This window comes from Lates calcarifer, linkage group LG1, assembly GCF_001640805.2.
Source record: "Lates calcarifer isolate ASB-BC8 linkage group LG1, TLL_Latcal_v3, whole genome shotgun sequence".
Classification (NCBI taxonomy): Eukaryota; Metazoa; Chordata; class Actinopteri; family Centropomidae; genus Lates; species Lates calcarifer.
In genome coordinates this window covers 11,430,348-11,456,917 of record NC_066833.1, presented here as the reverse complement: position 1 = coordinate 11,456,917, position 26,570 = coordinate 11,430,348, and the positions used below count along the sequence as shown (strand labels likewise).

Below are 26,570 nucleotides of genomic sequence, written 5' to 3'. Positions count from 1 at the left end.
AAAATATTTACTTCTGATCAATGATATTGTTGGCACAGAAAGGAGCTGCATGGCATGTAGATGCAATGACACGAAGATCCTCTGTCTAACAAGGCAATAAACTAATAGAGAAGGAAATTTTATGCAAAGAACACCTGCATATACAATAAGGTGCTTGAAATAGATGCTTTTCTTTCCTCATAGAGGTTGAATATCTAGAAATGGTTATTTAATGAATATTCATAATCTGTGATGAAAGGCCTCAAAAGTGTACTACAGGAGAGAGACTATTCATATGCTCATTTGGAAGACACCCCCACATGTGCCTCAGTTCCCTCAAGTTAATAAACCTTCATTCCTTTCTCTGAAAATGAAGAGTGAATTATGACAACAAGCACTGAATTTACCACCTGTCTTGCAGTGATAAAGCGCAGTGCCCTAAATCTAAAAATTAACACAGAAACACCTTCTCATGTCACAATATCACAAGTCTCTCAAATGAGGAGAGAGGAGGGAGAAAGTGCTGATAAGAGAAGCCAATTGTCTATTCAGAATCCCAATGACATTTGTTCACAATGGCTCCTTATGATGTGAAGCCCATGGAAGACAAAAAGTCGTGCTTGCAGTGAAATGTGGTACTCACTTGGCTCCCATGGATAATGGTGTGCCTATTGCTGCCGTGATAATCCACCACATCAATGTAATCCAGGTAGGTGTCTGCCCAGTACACCAGCTTCTTGACCACGTCCAGTGCCACAGCAGTGGGCTGCTCGATTTTAGAATCCACCAGTCGTGTCCGGTTCGTGCCATCCATGTTGCAGCGCTCCACCTTGGCCACGTTCCCATAGTCAGTGAAGAAGAGCATTCTGCAGATAGTGGGAGTGTTTAAAGGATTAGATACTAGAAAGGATGTTTTCCACTTTATTGGGAGAGCAGAATCTCATTCTTTGCTCTGGATCCTTTTCTATATACAGTAAGTAAACCACAACCACAATATGCACAGAAATATTTTACCTTACAATAGACAACTTACATTATTCTGGCTTGTTTTGTGTGACGCTGCATTTACCTCGTTTGATCGAACAAAATGACACCTGAACCACCACAGCATGGTATTGGAGGTATTGATAGGTCCATATGTTGAAGTGGTGTACATAGGCCTCTAGTAAGACTGTATAGAGTGAGGTTGTATCTTTTTAGCTTTTCCAAAATTTTGAAAGTAAAAGTGTGAATGAACAAACAAGTGTATTTCTGCTCTAATGCATGCTGTAAACACTAGCATGCACAGCTAACTAGCTTACTACCCACAGCAGTTACCTAGAGTTATGTTCAAAGTCAACAGTTAGCATATCATTAACCAGCTACTCTTGTGAGGTTGCAGGCAAAGTTAAGATAAAGTTCCATTCGCATCTGGCATATCCATCATGGGACATCCACTACAGGAGCCGCTCTGCTACAACTAAAACAATAACTTGAGTTTAGGTCTTTGACAGTGTAGTAAACAGTAGCCAAACATTACCTGCCATGCTACCTTTGCCAAAAACATCAGTTAGTCCACAAAGCATTTTTGTTGTAAGGTTTGAATAACATAAATATAACCTCTGTGGTAAGCATCCAAATATGGTTATGTTAAAATTAAATAACACTGTCTGACATTGTGTTTTTGATAATTCTTATACAGTGATAATCAAGATAATTACCCTAACATTAGCTAATTTGGTTCATTAATTAATCTGCTAGCTAAAATCTTCAAACAGTTTGTTTTTGCTTTTGATATGAATGAGTCTTGTAACTGTACAGTATGAATAGAAACATTATACGTTAGATCAGATTCCAATAAAACCAGCCACTTCACTGTATAGACAGGCTCTAATTATGACAAGATGTTAATATTAGATGAGTGGTTATGTCAGCAAATCTCTACCCACAGTCAGTCCCCTGCATCCAGCCACAACAGCTCCAAACGTATACTTGTCCCTCCTGAGGAAATGAGAGAAGCTATAACACAGCTGCAAAAGACTCCTGCCCACAGTTCTCTGTCAACTGTAGCTACACACCTGCTGTGGGCCTGCTATATATGTGAAAATGGATTGCTTTCAAGACACTCAGCTCCATTTTTACTCACAATTAAGGCCCTATGTGGAGAGCTTCCCCCCAAAAAATTGTTGAAGTCCATGTATTGCTTTCAGCCTATTCATTGTTTTCACAATGCAAACTGTATACTGTCTGTCCAGCATGACAAAGAACGAAATTCAACAAGAACCAAAGGAGTGGATGATGACAAAAGTTACAACATCTAACAATCTAAAATGCTTTGGTTGAAGAAAACTTCAGATTAATGTTTCTTCTTAATGTCCCTCTTGTGAACACGTGAATTATAACTTGTGTGTGTCAGGAGCAAAGGAGGAAGGACTGTGATGCTGGGATAGTACTACTGCAAATCTTAAATCTAAGGTTGAAATGAATAGTTGGGTCAATAAAATGGAGCACTTTGACACTAGACATTACTGTTCTCAACCCTTTACCTACCAGTGGTTTCCATTGACCATGATCTTTTTAAAGGAGTTTCGTGCCTAAACCTTAACTAAACTAAACCTTAATACCTGTGGTGGCATATCTGCAAATGATTCTATAAATTATTTTTGTAACAATTGCACATTTCACTTTTTGAAGGCACTACCTAAAAATGTTGTCCTGATGAAAAAGTCTCAAGCTTCAAGAGCACTAAGTTGAGTCATGATGGGATGCAATGACGCAAATAATTTGTCATTTGTTTCCCTGTTGGGTCAAGATACATAAAAAGTGCAATGTCCAAAAAAATATAAATAAATTAAAACAATGTGTAAAGTGGTATAGAATGCAAAATTAAAACAAGAATGCATCAGAATGTTTTTAAATGCCTTCTAAAAATGCCCACTGAGGCTACTCTCTGATACACATAAGCTCCATAAAGTGGAAGCAAATGCAATAAAAGCAGCATTTCCCATTTTGTTTGTGGTAATTTTGGGGACATTTAGAAGGCAAGCTGCAGAGGACCTCAGGGTACGTGAGTAGATGTGAAATGATAGACAACGTGTGATGCACAGAAGAGCCAAACCATTTAGTACCTCAGAAACCATGAGGAAGGCTTGAGAATCAATTCTAAAAGACACAGGGTATCCATGTAACTCTGGAAAAAACAGGTATAGTCTAATTTGTTTCATATAATAAGGACTAAATAACATCACACAATACATATAAGTAAAGATTTCATGTAGTTCAAACTAGGTCTGCAGATACAGTAATTAACATGGAGGACTTGCCATGTAGTCTTACTGCAGCACTGTGAGGACAGAGCTCCATCAGCTCCCAACGATAACGAGCTACAGCCAGAGAGCTGCAGGAAAGCAGACTTAATCTGCACAAGTCAAGTCAGGGGAGAGATGGGCTGCCCTCTGAACCCTAGACCAGGCTGTGCTGAAAAAACTGTCAGCGTCAGCAAGGAACCCAGCTCCCCAAACAGGTGCACGTCCATGTGGCATACAAATGATAGCTTTCTGGGATTAGGATGGTGCTGACGCTATACTTGTAAATTCTGCAGCCACAACGAGATCCTCATTGGACTCTGGAAATGAGAAACTCTGATAAAATGAACTGCATGGGGCCACTGAAAAATAGTATGTGTCTCACAAAGGAACAAAAGAATAGTTACAACAGACAATCAATAAAAGCTATATAATTTAAGGTTATTTTTCTCTAAGTAGTGTACTGTTCATTTCATACAGCAGTGGTAGGAAAGAGTTGATGTCCTGTAGCTGTTTTCTCAGATTTGTGGTTTACAGGCTGTAACATACCTTAACAACAAACCATTTCTGATAATTGTCATAGACTGTGACCTTGTGAACAACTCTAAGTATCTGCTGTTATTATCAAACTGTATTTCAAGACAAATGAAAGTGCCTTTCACCTTTCACACAGTATTGCAGAATTTCTTTCTCTTGAAGACAAACCATGATCTCTATTGAAATATGCTGAGCTTCTCTAAATTCATGTTTTTTAATTAAATTATGAAAAAATCCTTGACGCAATCATTCTTTCACTTACTTTGACAGTGAAAGTGGCTTGAGGTGAGTAAAGTATGTCTTTTAGTATTTTAATCTTTTAGTGTTTTAATCTTTTGCTTTTTTACAGTTAAAAATGCACAATATGATGAAAAGATTTTTTTATATTTACATTCAATCAAATGACTCTATAAAGTCAAATACCAACACCTCTGTAATCCACATTCAACATCTTAGCACTATGACATTTTCAGGTATTGCATTGGGATATCTATTATTGTGTATAAAATAACTGCAATAACAAATACATCTTCAGTGAAATATAACGCTGCCCCAGATACATTTTGGCTGGACTGCAACAGCAGGGCCAGCCCTAGAAATGCAAATGTCTGTGGCTTTATCTGCTTCATCATCACTGGCCAGGTGTTGTATTTTCAGCATTGGTTGGCCTGCTGTTGTACTTTTCCCACTGACCATCGCTCTGTCAAACTGATTTGGCACAAGCAGTTTTTATTGTGTCATCGGGAAGTGCAACTTGTTTCTGTTTGCCTGCTCTCAGCTCCGATGTTAGGTGTTTTCAGAGTTCTTACTGCCTGCCGAGAACCGCATGCCCATTGCAGCAACCCACACAGATAAAGTGGAAACTACTGCTGTTATGGCGAGTTCACTCCAGCTGGTCCACATTTAAATATCACAGCAACTGTTGGATAGATTCACATGAAATCAGGAGTGTGTTTGAGGGGATTTGTAGCATTCACCAATTTTCTCATACTCAGACTTTTTATAGGTACGAACAAAATTCAAGAGTGGTCTAAATCTGTCATATGAGTCATGGTCAGATAGACTGCCTTTTTTTGCCTTTTTTTTTACAGGGGGGCAACACACTCACTTGCCATAAATATCAGGCAATCTCATATAGCAATTTTAAGGGTGTTGTCTCACAAACACACATCTCCTCACAAAAAGGTGGCATTCTTCAGTCTGAATTTTTTCATTGATCAACACACCAGTGAATCCAGCATACCACATCATCTAAGCTTGACTAATCTTGTCGATTGCAGTGGACTCTAAAAAACAAAATACATCCTTTTCCATCACAGGCATAAACTAAAATGGGACTCACAGGAAGCTTCAGCTTTCTAGACCTGATAAGAATTTTAGCCAATGAACCATAAAAGAGGAAATGGTTGTCTGTCAAAAGGCTTTCCTATAGCAAAGTTAAAATGCCTTACTTGATAGTAAGAGAGGCAGTAAGTCAAATAACAATAAAAATGGAGTGCCAAACCAGAGCATATTCTATAAACACTGCTCCTCACGCTGTGCTCCTATAACACCTCCTTGATTTCTTTTGTTTTCATTCCATTGCTCGAGGCTGACAGACCTCTCTCGGGCTCACTTTTTCAGAAACAGAAAACAGAAACAGAAACAACCATGTCTCTCCAATTAGAGTCAGGAAGAAGCCTTAGAAAACTTCTGTGTCTTATACAGTCAATCTAGCCAGTAGCCTGCAAGTGTAGCTCCCTTGTGAGCCAGCAGACTCTATATCCATACTATCATACCTCTAAACAATGGGGGGATGGGCACTTGTGTGTGTGTATCATCAAACCACTGAAAAACCAGCCTTACTTATCTGAGGTGATTCATAGGGAGCTGTACCATTAGCCATATTGTTATTCAGTGGCTGACCAGCATTTAATGAGAACACTAAAACACTGCCTACCAAATCAAAACTGTCCATGTCATTTAGGAACCAGTGGCTAATTATTTTTATTAGACCCTGTGGCTTATAATTGTAACCCAAGTTGTTTAATAAAGTACAGTTTATGAACTTGAAAACCACAAAGACGCAATGTAGTTCACTTTCAACCTTCAAATTAATTATATGCTGAGGTATAAGATAGCCGGTCGTGACAGAGCAGCAAGAGGAGGTGGTTATTACTGTGCTAGAAGTTCCAGTACTAATGACACACACTTTTTTATTTTCAGAACAGGTGTATCATTATTATTACATTATGGTGTATCATGATTTCCAGAGTCTCAGAAAAGGTCTATTATTAAAAACGTGCTTTGACTCCAAGCTGCCTTTCCTGTCCTGTCCTGTCCATGTAATACAATGGCTCTGCTCTTCTGTTGCTCACTGGAAATAAAAGTGCAAAAAAGACTGAGCTGCTGCTAACTGGTTCACATTCTGATATAGCTGTTGCATGCTATTTATTTAAATTATTTGGCTGTTTTGTGCTTTTGTATGTTGACACAGGAAACTGCAAAGTTCTGCAATGTTGTGATCCATGTGACTGTCAGTCACATGCTGTAAATGTTTCACTTTTCACTGTGAGCAGTGTGGCTGTATTTTTACTCCACAGTTGCTTAGTTATTTTGTGATCCCTACAGACACAAAAATCCTGCGATGGAAAGTCCTGCAAGGCCATTTTCTACTGAGGGATGTGGGGTGAAATCAGTGAATACAAATGAATGTCTAGACAGTAGAAGATGTCTGAAACATCAACAATTACACAGCTCAAAGAGAAAAGGGCTGAGTCGAAGGACAGGGAATCATTTAAATCCCTTCATTATAACTCATTCACATTCTTCCAGACAAGTCGATTGTTATGCATAGTGGATTTTTCTTCTTCTTTTTTCTTCTGTGATTTTTTTTCCTTGACAAAAGATGCATGATGATAAATGAGCCTCACAGGGCTTTCAGAGACGGTGTATTACATAGGCTGCAGAATACTCACCCCATGAGAGGATCCAGAGCTATTCCTTTAGGATTCATGAGGTCTAGTTGTAGGATAGTAACACACGTGTCCCCACCATGGTCACAGACAAATATCCTGTCAGTGACCTGGTCAACAAAATAGAAATTTCCTGTCAGCCAGTCAATGGCCATCTGCTCCACATCTGCAATGGGACAAAACCAGGCTTAGATTCTTGTGTAAAACATCTGAATAAAAATATATAACACACTTTACAATTTTCAGCACTTTGATAACCAAAAAGACATATAAAAAAAATGCTAATAATAAATATTAAAACAAGGCTGAGCTATTCCAACTTTTAGTCCCTAGTTATGCTCCAAATATACTGGATCCTATACTTTCTATAATGCAACTCATTAGCACATTTTAATGACTTTCACTAGCCACAACTTCACAGCACCAGTTTGTAATGCATGGTTTCTCTTAAAAAAAAGTATCCCAGCCAAAACACAGCACCTAAGAGGCACACAAGACAACATATAATGGCTTCTACAAGCTGAGTAGTACTCAACACGGCGAGTAAACTGATATTTATGTGTAAAATTGGCGAAGTAAAATTAAAACCATGGTCAATGAGAATTCTGAATTGCCAGGTCTCTATTATTTTCTTCTAAAGGGGCAGACATCTTTAACCTGACACCTCTGATGCAGGATTTTTGTGAGATTCTACACTCACAAAAATCCCCCTCTTAGACGAACTAAGTGAAGGTAAAAGGAGCAGTGCAAAGCTCCTATAGCTGTCTGTTTGAAGGACAGCTGTAGTAGAAAAGTGTGCTGCCAAAACCATGAATCTGACCTGCCTTCAAACACACAGATAATGAAGAGTCAGAGAGAGAGCTTGCAGGTTAGAGCATGAGGGGAAAAAGAGAGAGAGAAAGCAAAAGAAGAGTGAATCTTTGTGTGAGAGAGTGCCAGGTGATAGTGTATCTCAGCTGAAAAGATGCACAGCTATCCTTTATTCTGCACTCATGATTCGAGAACAGATAATCGCACGCACACACACACACACACACACACACACACACAAAAACGGGAAAGTAAGGACAGAAGTATATAAGATAAAAACAATATGAACAGAACTGAAAACATACGTTGCAAACTTTGTTGTGTTCTTATTTCCTGTTCCCGTGTGAATCCTCGCAGATTCCTCATTTCAGCACAGCGGAGTTGCCCAGAGGACTCTGTAGACTGGACCCAGCATACACTCTCCCGCTTGTGCTGGAAATCCAATGCCAGTGTTCCATTTACACTCAAAGACCTCAGGGGCTTGAGGCCTGTTCCATTTAGATGGGTGATAACAATACGATCTGAACCACCAATGAGAAGCACTGGACGGCTGTCACCAGGATCTAGAGTGAAAGGGAAAATATGGTACTAAGTACAATTTTATTTCTTTATTTTGGTTGCTCCATCTTTTACTGTTGAAACATCAAGAGACCAAAGAGACCTCAAGGAAAGACAGAGACAAAGAAAAGGAATAGAGGGAAAATCATTTCCAAATACGGCCTTGAATAACAGCTGAAATATTTTTGAGGAACACACAAACAGAAATAAAACAAATGAAAAGAAAAGTAGCAAGTATGCCATGAGGAAGAGTCCTTCACCATTAGAGGCAAAAAGCATGAATCACACAGAGACTTAAAACAAGAAAGAAATGTTATGATCTCACTCCAACACCAAAGCAATCATCCAAAAAAAGATTTTCTAAACTCTTAAACAAATTGAAGAACATTAACATTAACTCAGGTAGTGGACTTGACTCTTTTTGAGCCCATCTCTCCTGTTTGGACTCATGGCAGGACCGTCCATGGTGGTAAAACTGAGAGACAAGCTGCTTTATTATCTTAACTGACCGTGCACATTCTCTGACATCAGGCTCTGCCCTCAAAAATTTCCCTTAATCATCCCAGACTTTCATACAAGTTCAAGTCAAGAGCTATTCTCCTAATCAGAATGGGGGTAGATGGGATTTTGACCAGCCTCCTTGATAGTGGTCTGCCCTGGCTCTCAATGTAGCACAGATTTTGTAGTTTGAACTGTAGTTTACTTTCACACCATCCCACTGCCATTAATACTCACTGCGTGTATCAATCTGTAGCTCAAAATAGCCCAGAGTAAATACATTATTTACTGCTTTCTCAGGAAACATTACAGTGCCTAGCTGGTTAAGAAAATCACATTACACACACTAATAAAACTATACAATCATGACCTGTATGTATGTCCTCAGTAGGAAAAAATGGGTTTGCAATTATCCCATACTTTTTATAATCTGCGATTTGGTACTTTACATGAGTCTGTGAAGTGGGTAACCAAGCAGACATGAAAATCGAAAAAACAGATTTATGTTAGGAGTACACATAGAATAAAAGATATTATACCTTTCACTTTGGTCTGAGGCAAATGAGAAGAGATTAAATCAAGATTAAATCCCCTCCATGCCCCCCACAAAAAATAAAATTGTGCTGCGGACTTTTAACTTCAATCTTCCACTCAACACGTTAATATGTTTTTCATACCCTGCTGCTCCTCATCTTCTGGCCTCAGAGAGCTCTATCAGAAATTTATATTCATGAGCTTTTACAACTAACAGTAACCCCATAGTTATCCCCATACCACTATCGCTCTCTGCTAAATTAATATTAATGCATGTGAGCATTGGGTTCAGTTAAGTTTATGGGTAATCATATTCAGTTTATTCCTGGTAGGACACCAGTCACATTGATTAAAAGCTGCAACAGTGGTGTTCTCCCCAGCTAGGTGTGTTGGGCCTCCGGCTATTTTCAACCCATATATGCCATCATGACAACACCCCAAAAAAATCTATTTCACTTTATGGTTCAATGCATGACACAAATGTATACTGCACAAGGTTAAGCTTGTACTTGTGGATGGCAGACCACCAAAACACAATACCTCTTTTGGTTGTTTTATTTCTAAGTGGGTTGTTTTACTCATTGGGACAGATTTGTTACCAGCATCACGCATTAACATAAATCAGAGTGACACTGGGTATTGTCTCTGCACAAAATACTCCAGACTGCTCCCACTTAAAGTCTCATGCTCATTAATTTTATCATTATCCTGGCCTGACCATGTCTACCCATTCCCACATGGGTGATAGATGTGGTCACTGCTAAACCACATTAATCTCACCCTACCAACACCGGTGAGCACTGTGGCGATGATAAGCTTGAATTCTACTCTGGTTGAACAAAACTGCCCTGTTTATTATTAGAAATGAAACATACATACTATGCAGATTATGTTGTTTCCAGATGCAAGTGTGCCGCTCACCTTGTTTGGCTTTGCAAGATATCCTGTCAGGCTGGAGGATGTATCCTTCTGTGCAGCTGCATCTGTATGACCCATAGGTGTTCGTGCAGGTTTGGCTGCATGCGCCATACATGGCACATTCATCATGATCTTATGGAAAAAGGAAGCAAGTCATTTGTAACAAATTAGGTGTGCTCAAACATGACCCAAATACATAAAGTATACTTAATGTGGCCTCACTCTGGCACCTCAAGCATAATTACTTTTATAACCAATGAGCCTTTTTTGGAGCTGCAGTACCCTATAAACCACTCTCTCATGTCTTCTGCAAACAGGATCAAATTCAGGATGCATTGCTACTTTGTTAAACCTCTGCCTCCAACACAATTATGAAATTTTATGCCATGCCATTGGTATAGGGTATGTGCAAGTCCAAGTAAGACACTACAGCTCTAGAGGCACCTTTGACAGAAAAATCCTGTCTTCCTCACTGGCTGTCAGAGACCAGGCCTGTGGCTCATAAGAAGAGAATAAAGTAGAAGAGAAAGAGACAAAGAAACTGAGTACTGTGTATGCAATATGTGTGTGTATGCCTGTGTGTTAGGGGTGTAATCCACTGTATATGAGGCCCTGCCTGCAGACAGATGGTTCTCATATACCCAGCACCTCCTGCTTATTCATCTGAAGGAAGTCTGGCTGAGGGCAAAAGGAGAGATCAGTGTGGGGAAAAGGGAGGAAAAGTGGGGAGGGCTCCATGGCAGGAGGCCCCCACCAGCGCCGCAGAATCCTACCTCTGCAGCTTGTCCCGTCCTCGCCGACCTCAAAGCCGTCAGCGCAGAAACAGAAGGTGCCGTTTCTCGTCATGACGCAGCCGTAGCGGCACCGGAGCTCGTGGCAGGCTGACAGGAGCTCTGCAGGGGGAAAGGGAGAAAGTGAGGATTGGAGGAAAAGGGTATGAAAGGGTAGGTGGAATGGGAAATGATTTTTGATTTGGGAAATTACTCTTTGATTTTCCACTTGTCTTGGCTCTTTCAGTCTCAACTGCTCCCTTGTCATATGGCAAAAAATTTCAGGTGTTCATCACAAGTTTGAAAATGCCTTTAGCCAAGTTTTTATGATTCACCTCAAGGAAATACAGTAAAAATGATGTAACAATGTTTATGTTTTTATGTGTGAAAATAAAGAAATTGTGTCTGAAATCATAGACAGGTGGGGAGTAAAAAGTTGTCCGTTACTGTAAATTGTAAATGACTAATTTCAGAATTTCCATATAAATTGTGACCCAGCTATACAAGACCTCTAATATCGGTGGATTAAAACCTATTTACCATTTTATGGTTTTATCATTTGACACATTGATTCACCATTAGCAGCTCTCAGGAAGTGCCAACACTGTCATTTCCCCTGTATTTTCTGAATGTTGTGATTGGTGATGATGCTCATAGCACTAATCTTGAAAAAGAAAGGGACAAAGAACAGCTAATTTCGACATGATGAATGTTCAGCAGAATAAATGGCACAATAGAAAGCATAAACCTCAAAACAAAGCTTTAATTGTGCAAAGATTGATATACGAGTGCTGAACATTAATTAATGTCAATTTACAGCCCAAAAGATAAAGGCTTGCATTGATTATCCTTGGTCTTTCCTGTGCTAACCATTTCAAGACACTGTGAAATGCTGCAGCAGCAGACGTAATCATTTCTTGACAGGGTGTATTTAAATTCAGCAGCATAATGGGAACTGAATGACAGTTATCATTACTTTCTGAATGAAAACAGTCTTTGGTTTTGATTCTACAAAAGTTGGAGTTGTCAATGGATCAGACACATTTAAACACTTACAGAGTTATCAGAAGTCTGTTTTTTATTATAGTATCTCAACTGCTTGCTAGCCCACGGACACATTAAGATGGATGGTACAGTCAGATTGTTTGGAGAGTAATATATAAATCTCAGTGAATGCCTGTTGGAGAGCAATATGTCAACCAATAATCATGGTGAAGGGAAACAAGAATATAGCATAGAAATATGGCCTGTGACTGTTGACTAACAAGCCAGACCTAGGCATGAAACATTCTGACAAATACATACACACAACTACACCTCTTTACTGTTGTTAATCTATATTAAGATCTTAAAGAGCTTTTGATAAAACTAGAGAAATAGTTCTAAGCTACTCATAACTGTGTAAGCCTAAACTCCAGTGAAGTGTGTACAAAGTACTGTTACTGATATTCAAATATGCAGGGTGTAAAACAATAACCCTGTTACCTTTAACAGCTTCAGAGCAGGCTGAAATGGAACTACAGGGGTGAACTTTATGTGTATTTGGTTTTCATATAGCCCTCAGAGGCATTTTGACTGACAGAGGGTTGAGTGGAAAATGACTGAATTTTCATTTTGGGGCAGGCTATTTTTTGAGCTGATAGAGGGCAAGCAAACACAGAAGTATTAAAATGGTAAAAGCCTCGTAGCCTTTGGTCCTCAATGACCAGAGAGAGACTGCTTGGATATTTAATAATACTCCTCACTGGCTCATAGTGGTGAAATGATTCTGGGGTGGCAAAGAGCTGGAGCTCAATAAATTTGAGAACATGGAAACAAACTATATCAAAAAGGCATGGCATTGCTTTTCTGTGAGTAAAAGATATGTTGTTGACATAAATGCTTCTGAGGCTATTCTACACTCCATTACTTAAAAAAAATGCAACTGTCAGGTAGAAATTTTACTACACTATAAATGTCCAGGAATTTATCCAAAGTTGCAGACTGAAGTTTAAACACACTAGGTAGCTGGAAAAACAAGATTCCACACCAAGGCATACACAAAATCATCAGTACAAGTAATAATGAGAATAAATGTTTTCATGATACTAGAATAAATCTGGTCTGTGTAGGTTCTCAGTCATCCAGTTTGTGGTAGTTTTAAGTGCTAGAGTTGAAGGCAGCTGGACTTATTTTAGGTTTCTTGAAGACATTTCACCTCTCATCTGAACGAATACGAATAGAATAGAATAGAACTTCATCGTCATTCCACATTTGCACTGTATAATGAAATTGAGTGCTTCCTCAGTTAGAATAAATCTTATTGTTATAAAGAACACAGTCATGTACAAACTAAACAGAGTTTTGAGAAACACATATATTTTTGTTCCATGAAAATTCAAGTACACATTTTCTTTTTCATTCAAACATAAATGGATCCATTTTTATATAAATTACATTATTCATAACAATGGAAGTTTTTGAGCTACAGTTCAGTATCAGCAACTGATCATAACTGGAAATAAAAGCCCTGTGTACTGTTGTGCTTGAAACAAACTGTAATCATTCTCATGTGAGAGTCAGTTTATCAAAAGAAATCACATTTTTCTGAATGATTTCAAACCTGTAAAGACGTGTATGCTGCTCATGCTCAGTGTGAAATACCACTGTTGTTTGTAATGTCAAAAGAGCTTATGCACTGCTGGAACTACCCTAGCTTTAAATTGCACATAAAATTGGAGAGATTTTCGCAGTCATTTTTACTCCCACCAAGACAGATCTTAAGTCATGGCGTGAAGACAAGGTAACATCTTTACTAGAAAAGAGTTTTTTAAACACCAAACAAGTCAGAAAGGTTAGTGAGGGTCTAACAGTTCCAAAATGGCTATGTTCTTAAACATGTTCATATCCAACAAATCCTCACTGGCTTACAGGCTTTGCAGTATTTGTAATGCTGGCCAGATTATGTTTTTATTCAAGTAACAACAAACATTTAAGTGGATGGGGGACTTATCTCAGTCCATGTTTACTCAGAATGCAAAGAGGTTTTCTCTGAACCCACTTGCAAAAGTCTAGAAGGTGATACAAGGGTATTCTGTTGATAGCCTAAGATAACTGAGTACCTACTTCTGTACTGCCATATAGCTCTCATTTTTTGCCAGAGAAATTAATTGACTCCAGATGAGAATACACACTGCAATTCAGACTGAGTTTGCTCTTTCTATAGGGCCAAGCTGGGTCTGAGTTATGCGCTACTCTGTAACTGCTGCTAATAATGAGGGTTTCTTTCCGAGCCTTGACATGAAGGCCAAAATGACATGAATGTCATGGCTGAACAGTGGTAACTTCAGTTAACGGTACTATAGACTATTTTAAGTGTGAGCTAAATATCACACAGGTCACTCTATCTGATGCTGCCTTCAAACCATCATTTTCTGTGAATATGAGCACCAAGCTATGAAAGCAAAACATTCACATCTAACTCATTCAGAAGACAAGGATGTGTTTTTGTTGGATTTTTGGGTTATATGGAGTGATACTGCAGTGGACATATTTGGATGGACTTCAGAGCAGCATTCTTAGCAAAGTGGAACAATGCAAAGCTCTAAACTGAAATAACAAAATAGTGAATATAATCAGCCATCATAAAAGTAGTAGTAGTAAAAGGCTCAAGTTGATAATAACCAGAATTACATCTCCCTTGGGTAGATACATTGTCATTGGCAGCAATATTTCTGACACATTAGTGTTTGAATGGTTCAGTACAAAAGACTTTTGCTGCCCCCTCTGACTGTCATACACTTTGAAAGTACTGTATGTCAATCAAATCAAAGAAAAACCATGGCTGGCTGGTCGTTATGGTGAATTTTCAGTAAGGGTCTACAAGAAAGCTGCATTTTGAAACTGTACTCTCTCTGCTAACTGAAAATAAACTGTAGGTCAGTAGTGTTTGAATTCTCACACAGACCAGAGGCAGGACAGGAATTAACAGAAGTGGGCAAAAACAGACTACAGGCTGTGTAATAGTCACATACAGGGTTGTTGTTGTGAATGAAAATATTACATATCGCACACCACAGTGAATTCAAAATGTTTGCTGGTAAGGTTTTTGAGGTTGTGGGTACATTTTCAAAAATGTGTCAGCCCTTGTCAGGTGGGTCAAAAACTGACGCTGATCCAGCCATCCCTGTTTGCTTGTTCTAAAGCTTGCCTGTGGACCCCATGACCTATGTATTATTATTCATCGCATGGAACAGTAACTTGCAAGCTTCCCTGTTGTGAAGCAGTATGCAAAATGACTACATGTCGGGCTGAAGAAATTCAAAGCTAATCCTTATATCTGCTCAAAGATGCCAGATGATCAGCTTTCCCTCTTGGCAAATGAAAGCTGCAGGGATTGTGTATCTGCCACTGAGCCTGGTTGATGCTTCTCACATATCTAGAGCTATGCAGAGCTGCCTCTGAGAACATGAGTTGATACACAAGTGTATGTAGTAGACTTGATACTATGTTCTGCAAATATACTATGTGTTGTGTTGAAATGATATGCTCTGTGTACTTAAAAAAAGCTTTTTGTTTTCTGTCATCTGTAATTTCTTGCTTAATATTAATAAATGCTGGCATTAATGAGAAATACATTTTGAAACTTATCTGATAGATGACTTCTGCTCTCTACAATATAGTCCCTGCAAATGCAAGGGACAATTCACTTATGAAAGACACACTGGCAAGGAAAGAGTACACTTGAATTATGATTTGTTGTGAGTTGAGAAACAGTGCGTTTATATGTTCAATTATTTTCTCCTAAAAGTATAATGACTGCATCTTCAAAGAAGTGACTGCTGAAGTTCAGAGCACATGCAGAAATATTCATGAGCTGCTGAACAAACAAGATATAAAACAGTAAACAATATGAGCCTCGCCATCCAATACTTCGTTCACAATGTAGAAAATGCAGATATGTAAAATGTTTGAATTACTTAAATATGCGGTCAAATGTTACTCAGTTTGAAGCACAGCTGCATGTGCATTCACAACAGCAAACCCAGTCTAATTTGCAGTCTACTGCAGTGTAATTTGCTATAATCAGATGTATCAACAGAATGATTTTAGCAGTTGCAAAAAATTAATTCCATCTGTTTTCACATTATGCCTTGTTTAAAAAAATGGATGGTTACAATATGCAAAGCGCAGAGGAGGTTGTTGGGGTTCTGAGAGTTGTAATTCCCTCAAATTAACAGTGAAATCAGTATCTGAAAGCTGCATTATCAATATATCTCTGGCAGAGCATATGCTGTGTTTAAATTAACACAAACCATTAGGTCAGGGCTTTCACATTAGAGAGATTTAGACAATTTAGAGTACAGATACTGTACAATTACAGCATATAGACAATGGTAAGTATACCATCACATACAATTACATAACCAAAAAAAACAAACAAACAAACAAACAAACAAAAAAAAACATCAATACCTCAAACTGAAATAAATAAGTATTTGTTTTGATCTTACCTACTAGGGTAAAAACTGTAATAACAAAAAAATTAATATTTTAATTCTATGTATTTTTCTGAAGCAATAGCACCATTACATTACTGTTCTCCAAGGGTTTCCAGCTGATTGTAAATGTAAAAGTTGTTTGTAATATTACTTAAGTTCCAACAACCACACACAGCTGTGTAGCTGAAGTTGCATGTTTCCCCATGATGCCACACATTACTCCATGCCATTTGATTCACAAGGTAAATTAGTGCTGAGGTTACAGGACTACCCTCAATTGTGACATCTGAAGTCTGGTGTTTTACACTGACCACAAGTGAGACACAGCTAACATGAGCAAACACACCTCTGGGCTTTGCAGCTGCCAAGAAGTACTTATTATTGTAAATTAAAATATACAGTCTTGTGGGAGGAATCACTGCCAGAGTCCTACATTGGGTTAGGTACCTGTGAAAATTATGTGTAACGAATGAAAAATATGATAATATTAATGCATGAGTACAAGCATGGATGTGGGTAGGCAGCAGTTGAAATAAACTGTACACAGTTTTTAAACAACTAAACCAGTGAAATTTTATCAAGTCTAACACACCATGATTTTTGTGTGAATGACACAACCTCTGCCTCCACAATTCATCATTGGTCCAGAACTGAGAATGGAGCTACTGATCTGAGAGATATATATTTACTCCAATTAGTTCAGGTCCTAGCCCTCTACAGTGTATTACAATGGCCTACTGTTTAGCCCAAACTATGACTGACCATGGACATCTGGAGAGACATCTCCTTTCCGTTGCTGGGGTAACTAAGGTCTAATAGATAAGGATGCAGAAAGAGACATAAACTTGGACTTAAACTTTCAGTCGAGAATGAGCTCAGTAGAGAAAAGGACATAGTACATGTGATAGTTAATGGGGTGGAATGTGTGACAATGGTAAGATTTAAGCGACCAATAGGGTCTTCACACCTGTACACTCACCGGCCACTTATTAGGTACACTTTGCATTTCTCCAGCTCACAAGATTTTACTTCTCAACTGATAGCAATCACTCTGGATACATGGACAGATGATTACCACAAAATCAGTTATCTTCGTGTTACTTTGCTTTGCTTCAGCAACAAGAGGGAGCGGACTGAGCAAATGTTCCGCACATTTGAAAGAGTAAATAAAGCGACATGTACAGAAAGAGGGAAAAAACGTGCTGTATCAATGTTTGTAAGCTGTATAGGACTATAATGCGACTGAGGTAGATAGGAACAAGTATGAAGTGAGTCAGTGACTACTTGGTTTCCATGGCAACCAACAATGCCATGGTTTGTGACCATTTTCCAGAAATTAGATTGCATTTGACTGGCTGTAAACACTGGCTGTATTTATTACTGGGATGTGTGTGAAAAAGCATACATTTTTTTAATAAATGGAAAAGTATAACTAATTCAGTTTCCAGTTTTTTTAAGTTTTTATTAAAAAAAAAAAAAACTACAGGAGAATTGAGTTTCTGTAATTTGGGACATAAAATTCACTCCACAGCATCACGCCAACAGAAAGTCACACAACTAGCAGACCACTTGAGCAGAAGTTGCTCAGACCTTCCACATTCAACCACACAGATGGCAGAGCATAAATGGTGAGTGAGCCACTGTTCCTTTGCCAATCCAAACAAGAAGCCTCACCATGGGAAAGAAAAGACTAACCCAAGGCTAACAGTCAGATTGCCCCATCTGGCCTAATTATGGTTTCCCTTTGGGGATGACTATGGCCTTTGTCTGTGAATAGCCAGCCTTTCCCCAAAACTCTGTTTGAGTCAAAGGCTGTATTCAATGTGGAACCAAATTAAGATGCAAACCCAACAGAGAAGGCACACCAATGTCTGGTGCAAGGACCTTTAATGAGTGAAATTTACACCCATAAATTAGAGGGTCTGTTGCCGTGGTTGGTATCCTCTGGGTGGCAAGAAAGATAAGATTGATTCCACAATGATGAAATTGGGTCATATATTCTCTGGAGTTCAAACATTCAAGAAGTGAGTGCAGGGAAATACTATTTCTATAAGATGTGCTTTGATAGCAGTGACACAATTTATTGATAAGTCTTAAAGGAGTTATCTGAGAAGCTTAAGTATGTCAGCTTTGATATGACACTGAGTTGTCCGGATGGTCTAGAAGGTATAATTTTCCCAAGAAATGGAAAGCTACATGTGCATATACATGTTCTTTTCAAAATTTGTAATCCTGTAGCTCAAACTAGGGCTCAAATGTGACAGTAAATGTTGTTAATCCCTCAAAGCACAATTTGCTGAGGGATTTGAGAACTGGTGCACAGCCAGGCTTCTGACATGCCCTTAAATATTGGAAGAAACATCATGGGTGTGGGTGTAGAAATCTTCCAGCAAACAATGAAATTTTAATTCTAACCACTCCTGAGGAAGGAAATCCGCTGTAATAGGATTTGATGACACCAGATTGTTTCCTCATATTAGGGAAAGTAATGATATGAGTGACAATATCTTTCCAGACTGTGGAACAACAAAGTAAGATGCATGAAATATTGATTGCCAGTGTCTGCTGTTGTTTGTGTGTGTAGTGTGGCCTGGCAGTCAATTGTAACCAGTGTAACCAGAATAACAAGACTTGGGAACTTCAACTTCTCAAACAGCAAAGCAAAATCTGACACAGAATTTAAAATTAGATGAATTTAATACATGTAATACTTTAATGTTTCAGAAATCACCTTCAAATCATCAGATGTATTTGCATCACAAGCTGGAGTAAGAAATAAAACACTTTAAAATTACAATTTAATTACAATCTCATCTTCCCTGGTAAAGTGACAGCAGTGAGGTAGAATAACACACTAAAAGCATAGTACATTCCAGTGTAGCACTGGAGAGAGGAAACCGATCACTTTGACTACTTACTGCAAATGTTCCATCCATTAGAAGGGCAAAAATTTAATAAATATGCTAATATGTTACAGTCTACAGTCTCTTGGCAGCACATTTTCAACCTACTGAGAAACACACACACACACACACACACACACACACACACACACACACACACACACACACACACAAAATAAAAATACTGAGCTATATTCATGGCCAGTCAGTTTGGAACAAGAGTATCACTTATCACAGGCTCCTTCACCCTGTGTTTGTTTGTTTGTTTGAGATGTTGTCATGAAAAGTTAATCAAGTGAGAGAATTGAATGTTGTTCAGAAACAGAGGGTGGGAGGGAAGGTACATGTTTGATATTGTTTATTTTTCAGAGGCTACATCATAACAAAAAAAAAGTGTACACTATTGTTTCCTGTATTATTTTCAGTATTAAAAGTCAGTCAGAAACTATTAGAATATAATTATGGTCTGTGTTTACCAAAGACGATGAACTAAGAGACAATACTTTCTCACTTCTACATCAGTAATTAGATTTTTTTTTCCCGCTACTTTTCAGCCAGTGTACTTGGAAGACAACTATAATTCAATTCCTCAAACAGCTTAAATCAGTGTGTTCTCCACAGAGGGCAAACACATTGCCTTTGACAAGTTGTGGAATGACATAGAAATCATTGCTGTGTAAAAGTCAGATCCATATAATTTGGAATTAAATATATTAGAGACCTGGAAGAGGCTGCTGCACCTCATCACTGTAACATTCAACAACATTCACAGGACTTTCTGTTGGAGTGAGTGAGACTGGCACAGGCTGACAATGAATATCCAATCAAATATATGACCACAAGCCACTATATTCTCTAGAAAGCAATATGTGACCATGCTTGTTCATACATTTATAGGACTCAGATTTTACCACCAGCACTAGAACACTAAGTGCAATCTTATATGGGTTGGTGACTTTAACAAAACAGCTGAATCGGAGTTAAGCTCCAACTTACAGTTTGTTGTTTATGCATAAACAAAATAAATAAATAAATAATGCTTCTTGCTGAGTTCCTCCCTCCTCAGAAGGGTTAACCTCTAAGTAGCTTTGCCTGGTTTTGTAGGAATATTGACCAATTTAGCACACATTCATTAAGAAATACATGTTGTGTAATAACCATGACAATACAGTATATATGTTATCTATTGACAGCTGAATACTTAGCCAATCATAAACTGCTGGCCCATCATGTCTCTCATGACATCTAATGATGCTGTTGGCAGCTCTATACTGTGGCTGCTTAAGCAAACATAAACGTCAGCTTCACAGACTGACAGTACAAGCTCCTACGAAGCACTTTAATCATGGAGATGCTAATTCAGAGCTTCTAAGTTTGTCTAAGAAATTAGACATTGAAACATCTGTTTTTTTCTCCACCTTTTGAAATTTCAGTCGACGTCACTGGTAACCCCTTTCATGAGCCTATTAATCCTGTATCAAGTTGTACAAAGTGCATAGAATTTTTTGTCCCCTTCTGTGCTTTAACACATGAGCTGTATGCTTGCAACAGCACCATAACAAGCCAACAGACCTTAAATCAGCACCATCTGTCAAAGTAACTGATATACCATATAGGACAGTGAGTTGGAAAGTTTGTTTCATGTGTTCTTATGACTTTACAAAAGGCTGAAAAGCAAACATCTGAAGTCGATGGACTTACACAGTTATCAGTTACTATATTGGATACTGCTAATGAGTCCTACAAACAATGTCAACCAGGAGCAGCAAATTTGCAGAGGTATGTGAGGAAAGCAAATCTTCACACAAGGGGCATGAAAGAGAACTTAACATGACTAAATCACTAATGGTGGGATATGATGATCAAGAGATTATACAGCAGCTATTTGATACCATTAATTACTTGATTAGTGAATTTATACAGCCATAAAGTTTGTTTTGTGAACTGCTTCAAAGACAGCAGCAGAGCGCTTTGGAAAATCTAGATGACCAAGGTTCTGTTGTTTCTGCTGTAATATTAAGCAAAGCTACAAGTTTAAGTAACATACATAATGAATCTTCCTCTGCATCACCAGAGAGATGCACAGCTGGAGCCCAGAGGGCAGCATTGATTACTGAAGCGGGGGGTTTTAAAATGAAACTTGCTCTGTAAGGGAGGAGGCCAAGCTGATGTTTTGAAGCTTTATTTCAAGCACCAAGAGTTGCCTTTCTTCATTGAAAGGCAAAAAAAAACATTGCCTTTAACCCTTGGTTTGGGACTATACATGACATCTTGACCAAGGAACATAGGAGAAAGGTTCTCAAAGTGAAACCTGACCCAACATAATAGCAGCAATCACAACAGCACAAAAACAAGTTGTGTCTGTACTGTGAAAAGGACCTTGCTGTATATTGTAAAGAGCTGATTGAGAGAAATCATGAAGAGAAGTTTATCTTTTTAAAAACCAATTTGCTTTAGGTGTGTGAACGAAGATCACTTTAAGCAAGTACTGTGGGAAAATGCTCTGCTATAACATTTGTTCACTGAAACACCCAACCATCTTGCAACTTGAGAAAAAGAAAGCTCCTGAAGTTGACAAGCCCTGCACTGAAGCAATTAGTGAGCTATGAGTGAACACTAGTTTCTTTAGAGAAACCTTCCCATAATGGAGCCAGTGAAAGCCAGTCACTGGCAACTGTGCTGGTTCAGGTCTACCTGTCAACTGGTAACAAGAACATTAAAATGTACACTTTCGCCTTGGACTGAGGAAGTGCTGCCACCTTTTGTACAGAGGGTCTTCATAAGCAACTAAATGCTAAAGCAAAGAAAGCCAGGATCATCTTGGAAATCCTAGGGCAAGAGAAGTGTTACTCTTGGCAGAATTTCTGGACTAGAGGTGGCAACCCTGGAAGAAGACTAACAAACTCCTACATGAGAGAGCCTGAAGGATTACCAAAAAGAGATGAAATTTGAATTAAATTGCAGATATTGGATTTCTGTTTGGAACTGATGCACCTAGTACTTCAGCCCTGGAAAGTGATAAGCAGTTGAGATGATGGACAACCTGCTGTTAAAATAAGGCTAGGATGGGTGTTTAGGATGGCTTCTTAGTGACTACAGTTGCACAGCAGACAGATTTCCACTCATCAAATTTCAGTGATGAATTTCAGGATGAGTGAAAGTAACTAAAGAAAAATGACTAAAGAAAAATCAGCAGTGTCCATGGAGGACAAGCAGTTTATGCATTATTTTGACATGTCATGCTGTTCCCTTGACACAGATTCCTCCATCAATGCACTCAGACACTACATCTGCAGGAGAGGGCAAATCAGCCAGTTAAGATCTGACAATGAAACTAACTTTGCCTCACCAGAAAGAAAATTAAAGGAATCATCAAGGCATGGAATCAAAACAAGACTAAAAAAGGCCATGCAGCAAAAGGACATGAAGTGGATCTTTAATCCTCCCAATGCTTCACATTATGGAGGAGCATGGGAGAGGTTAATTTGAATGCTGCAAGGATCCTTCACTTTGGGTAAATGATAAACTACGGACGGCAAAAATCTACTTGCAGACATATGTAAAATAGACGAAACCCTTAATTACTGCTATTTGACAACAGCTTCAAATGACGCAAATGACTGTGATCCATTGACTCCAACCCCCTGCTTCTACTTAACATTAATATTTTTAGTCAGGAATCTTCAGACAAGATAATAACTATGCCAGTGTATATATCTGAACTCTTTTGGTAAGGATGGGTAAGTTAATATCTTCTATTTATATGAGAATGCCAAAAACAGAAGCAAAAGAAAGTTTGAGCAAAGAGAAATTGTGCTAGTGGCAAATGCCAATGCTCCATTAGGCTTGTGGATAACTGTTGGGATTATTGTCACCTACCAGACTGAAGAGAAGTGCTACTGCACTGGTTCCAGCCAACCCTTAAATCTCCTTCTGGTGCATGAGATTTTTTTTTTTGTTTAGTATTTATCTTAATATTTGTACCTTTTGTGTAGTATTGTTGTTATGCAGTTCACCCATAACAACAGAGGTAATGTGTAAGAGCCGAACGTTTAGACTTGGTAAGCACAGGTATGTGTGTGGCATCAGTAAGTTTTTGAAATCATGCAGAGAAAGAAATGTCTTTCACCTCCTGAAATTGTTTGCCTCTATTTCCCCCTTTATTTTCAAAGTTTGCAAGATCATAAGGCCGATAATGGTGCCATTTAGTGCCATTATCAGCTTATGCTCACAACAACACCATAAAAGCCAAGACCTTCACACTCTCTGTCTAAGAAGGTTAATGTACCATATAGGACAGGGAGTTAGAAAGGCGGTTTCATGCATTCTTGCATGGAAGCCTGATTTAAACAGTGGGATGGAAAGGGTTAAAATGCATATTTTAAGAATTGTAGAAGCACACAAAGAAAATTATAGTTAACTTAGACAGCTCACATTAAACAAATTTAAGAGCAGATATTAGACAGCTTATACTTAACACTGATCAATTTTTCCCAGAGAAAACACACTCAAAAGCTTAGAATAAAGAGAGAGGAGAGAGATCAGAGAGCAACAATCTTCCCTACTGGGGGAGAACGCAGAATCAGAGCCTTCAGGGGGATGAAATGGAATAGTAAGCACCAGCAGTAACTGTGGCAGCTATAGCTGTATTGTGAGCAGTGAAGCAGCTCTTTCATTGGCATTGAGAGAGAGAGAGCCACATGTGTAACAGCTTAAACACAACACTATATTAGAGTAGGGCTCTGGATATATATACAGTAGTTGAATCAAATGTGAATTTTGCAGTGATTCCAGCTGTCTGAACAAGCTTCACAAAAAACAATCTGCATAAAAATAATTTGTATAATTATAATAATTTATAATTTGAGGGCAATTCTCAAACAGTAAGTGAGACTATGAGGAACAGCATATCGAAATATCACTGAATTTTATCATCCAGTTATGTAAGTTCCTGTATTATATTTAGTCAAGGCTGCATAGCCGACACTGACTTTGAGACAGAAATGTGATGGTGTTGAGTTTACATCAATCTAACAGTGATCTTTGATGACACTGCTGTAAATGTTCATGTCAGTCTCAAGCAACCTTCCAGCACTTCTTCACAACAGAAAAAATGCAAACCCAAGAACTAAGTTCTGACAAATATTTATATTTATGTTTAAATTTTGTCATTATGGTTTGTCCCCATTACAAAAACTGATACTTTATTTGGTAAAGATAAAGATGGTGATTGTTATATTAACCAGAATATTTTCCCAAATGCAACAGTGGTACATGATATGGTGTAACACTGAACACATCTTGGTGCAAAAGTGAAAACAATAAGTAAACATGGATTAAGCCTAGCATTGGAATAAAACATTTATTTTTAAATAAAGGAGCAACCTAATGCCATACAGGTTGACAAAGTCTCTAAATTCAGTTTCTAAGCAGCTCTGAGCAGTTGCTTTTTTCCCACCATGTTCATTTGGAAGACATTTGCTTGTGTTCAGTTTCTGGGACTGCCCAAAAGATAACATATGAAATCTGAAGCTGAATTATGTATATTTAAGTCTGACATTTGTCTTACTCAATGCAAGCAGTAGAGACTTCAGAGATCCCACAGCACAGCCATGAGCATGTGATTAAGAATGAGCAAGTCTCCTGAAGGTGAACGAAAAGAGTTTGGTGGTTTTCCATCTGGGCACCTTCATATCAAGGCCTCTCGGGATATTCAGCATGTATATTCATAAGAGGTGGGCAGGAAAGAGAGGGGAAAAAAAGTTTTGTAAGAGACCCAGCTGGTTGCCTAAAACTTCTCTTTGGTGACCTCAATTTCTCCTGCTTCCCAATGAGTTTAGTCTGTCCGTGTGGGACGAAGCATACAGTGTACAGTATGTGTCCCTGAGTGAACTTAAGCAGAAGGTTAGCACCACACAGGCTCAGACACACCATGTGTTATCATTAAAATTATGTCAAATTCATATTTTATACATGATTAATTTATTCTTTGAGTAAGAATAAATCCTTTTACAGCTTTAGGCTAGGAAGCTTTCAGAGCAGCTAAATGCAGGGTTGGATTACAAGGTAGATTGTTAGCATGCAGATCACACAGTCTTACACAACAGATAGTGCTTTTTAAAGTAATTTAGAACACAGGGGTGTTAGCCATTAACTGACAAAGGATGCATGAAATGACATTGGACAGACAAGAACAAAGGTCTACAATTCAAGGGTTCAAAGGTTAAGACAGTGTTGAACGCACAGTGAAATGCACAGCAGTAACGTCAAAGACCAGGCAATGAAGCTGAAGCCAACATAGATCTCAAGATGTATACAAGGCCTTAGCAAGGTTATGAAGAGGACTAATCGTGACCCAGTGGAAGTGAAGAATTCTATTTATTCGTGGCAATAGACATCAAATGGAGCCAATAATATTATTTTTGGTGAAGGTAAATGATAATTTCAAATTGTCAAAGGCAACAGGATTTAGGCAATGTAATTTACAACAATACACAACTTTATGGGGAAACTGGAGTTTGCATAGTATTCCTTGGTTGAACCCTAATAATAGAAAACATGAATTACTCAAATGGTTTCTGCACAGATTTGCCAGCCTAATTTCTATTGTGAATGCTGAATGATGCAGTGCAACAGAAAGCTGTCCTCAGTGTTGAAGAAAGCATGAAATATGGAGTACATCTCCTGTTTGGTGGTTGTAAACCTGTAAACCTATCCTTCATCCTTCATTGGACTCGTTGCATTTTCAGTTGGAGAGAAAAAGACAGAGCAGAGGAATGTCTTGAAAACCATGATCTGTGAAGCCATTTTATGCTTCAGATTCATCTGTGAAAAACAGCAAATGTATTAAACCAAGAGCTAAATTGTACAGCAAATATAAAAATCAAATTATATAAAAAAAGCTATTAATAGCTCATTGATTTAAAAATTACATGCCAAGCGACAGTGCAGAATTATTTTTATTTATTATTTTAGTATGTGGTTGTAGTTTAAGAGAACTGAAAAATATCTTATTATTTTATTTTACTCAAAAAAAGGTGATTTACTTATGGGGAAGAATCCAGTAAGTCTTTCTGCTGTTGCTTTGTCTCAAAAATACAGAAAAGCATAACCAAGCACACATCCTATGGGGCTACAACAGTGACATTAAAAATTTGACACTGAAAATACAATTTGGCATTGAACACAAGATCTGAACTGGAAAGGGAAACAGTGGCATTGAAATATCTGTATTGGAAAAAAGTTGTATTGGCATTGAAAAAATTTCACAGAAAAATAAAATTCAGCATCATAAAATTACATTATTGTTATCTTACATTATTTTAATATATTGTTGGATTATATT

At 38.2% G+C, this 26,570-nt stretch overlaps 1 protein-coding gene across 1 annotated transcript in view; it reads right to left on the bottom strand.

The window, feature by feature from the left end:
- The window catches only part of lrp1bb (low density lipoprotein receptor-related protein 1Bb), a 204,630-nt gene that overhangs the window by 111,950 nt on the left and 66,110 nt on the right, over nucleotides 1-26,570 (bottom strand). Inside the window, exons 4-8 of the mRNA XM_051070155.1 lie at nucleotides 10,846-10,965; nucleotides 10,076-10,204; nucleotides 7,870-8,127; nucleotides 6,758-6,920; nucleotides 623-845 (exon numbers count right to left, since the gene is read on the bottom strand). Coding sequence (XP_050926112.1) covers nucleotides 623-845; nucleotides 6,758-6,920; nucleotides 7,870-8,127; nucleotides 10,076-10,204; nucleotides 10,846-10,965 — 893 coding nt within the window. The remainder of the gene's footprint in view (nucleotides 1-622; nucleotides 846-6,757; nucleotides 6,921-7,869; nucleotides 8,128-10,075; nucleotides 10,205-10,845; nucleotides 10,966-26,570) is intronic.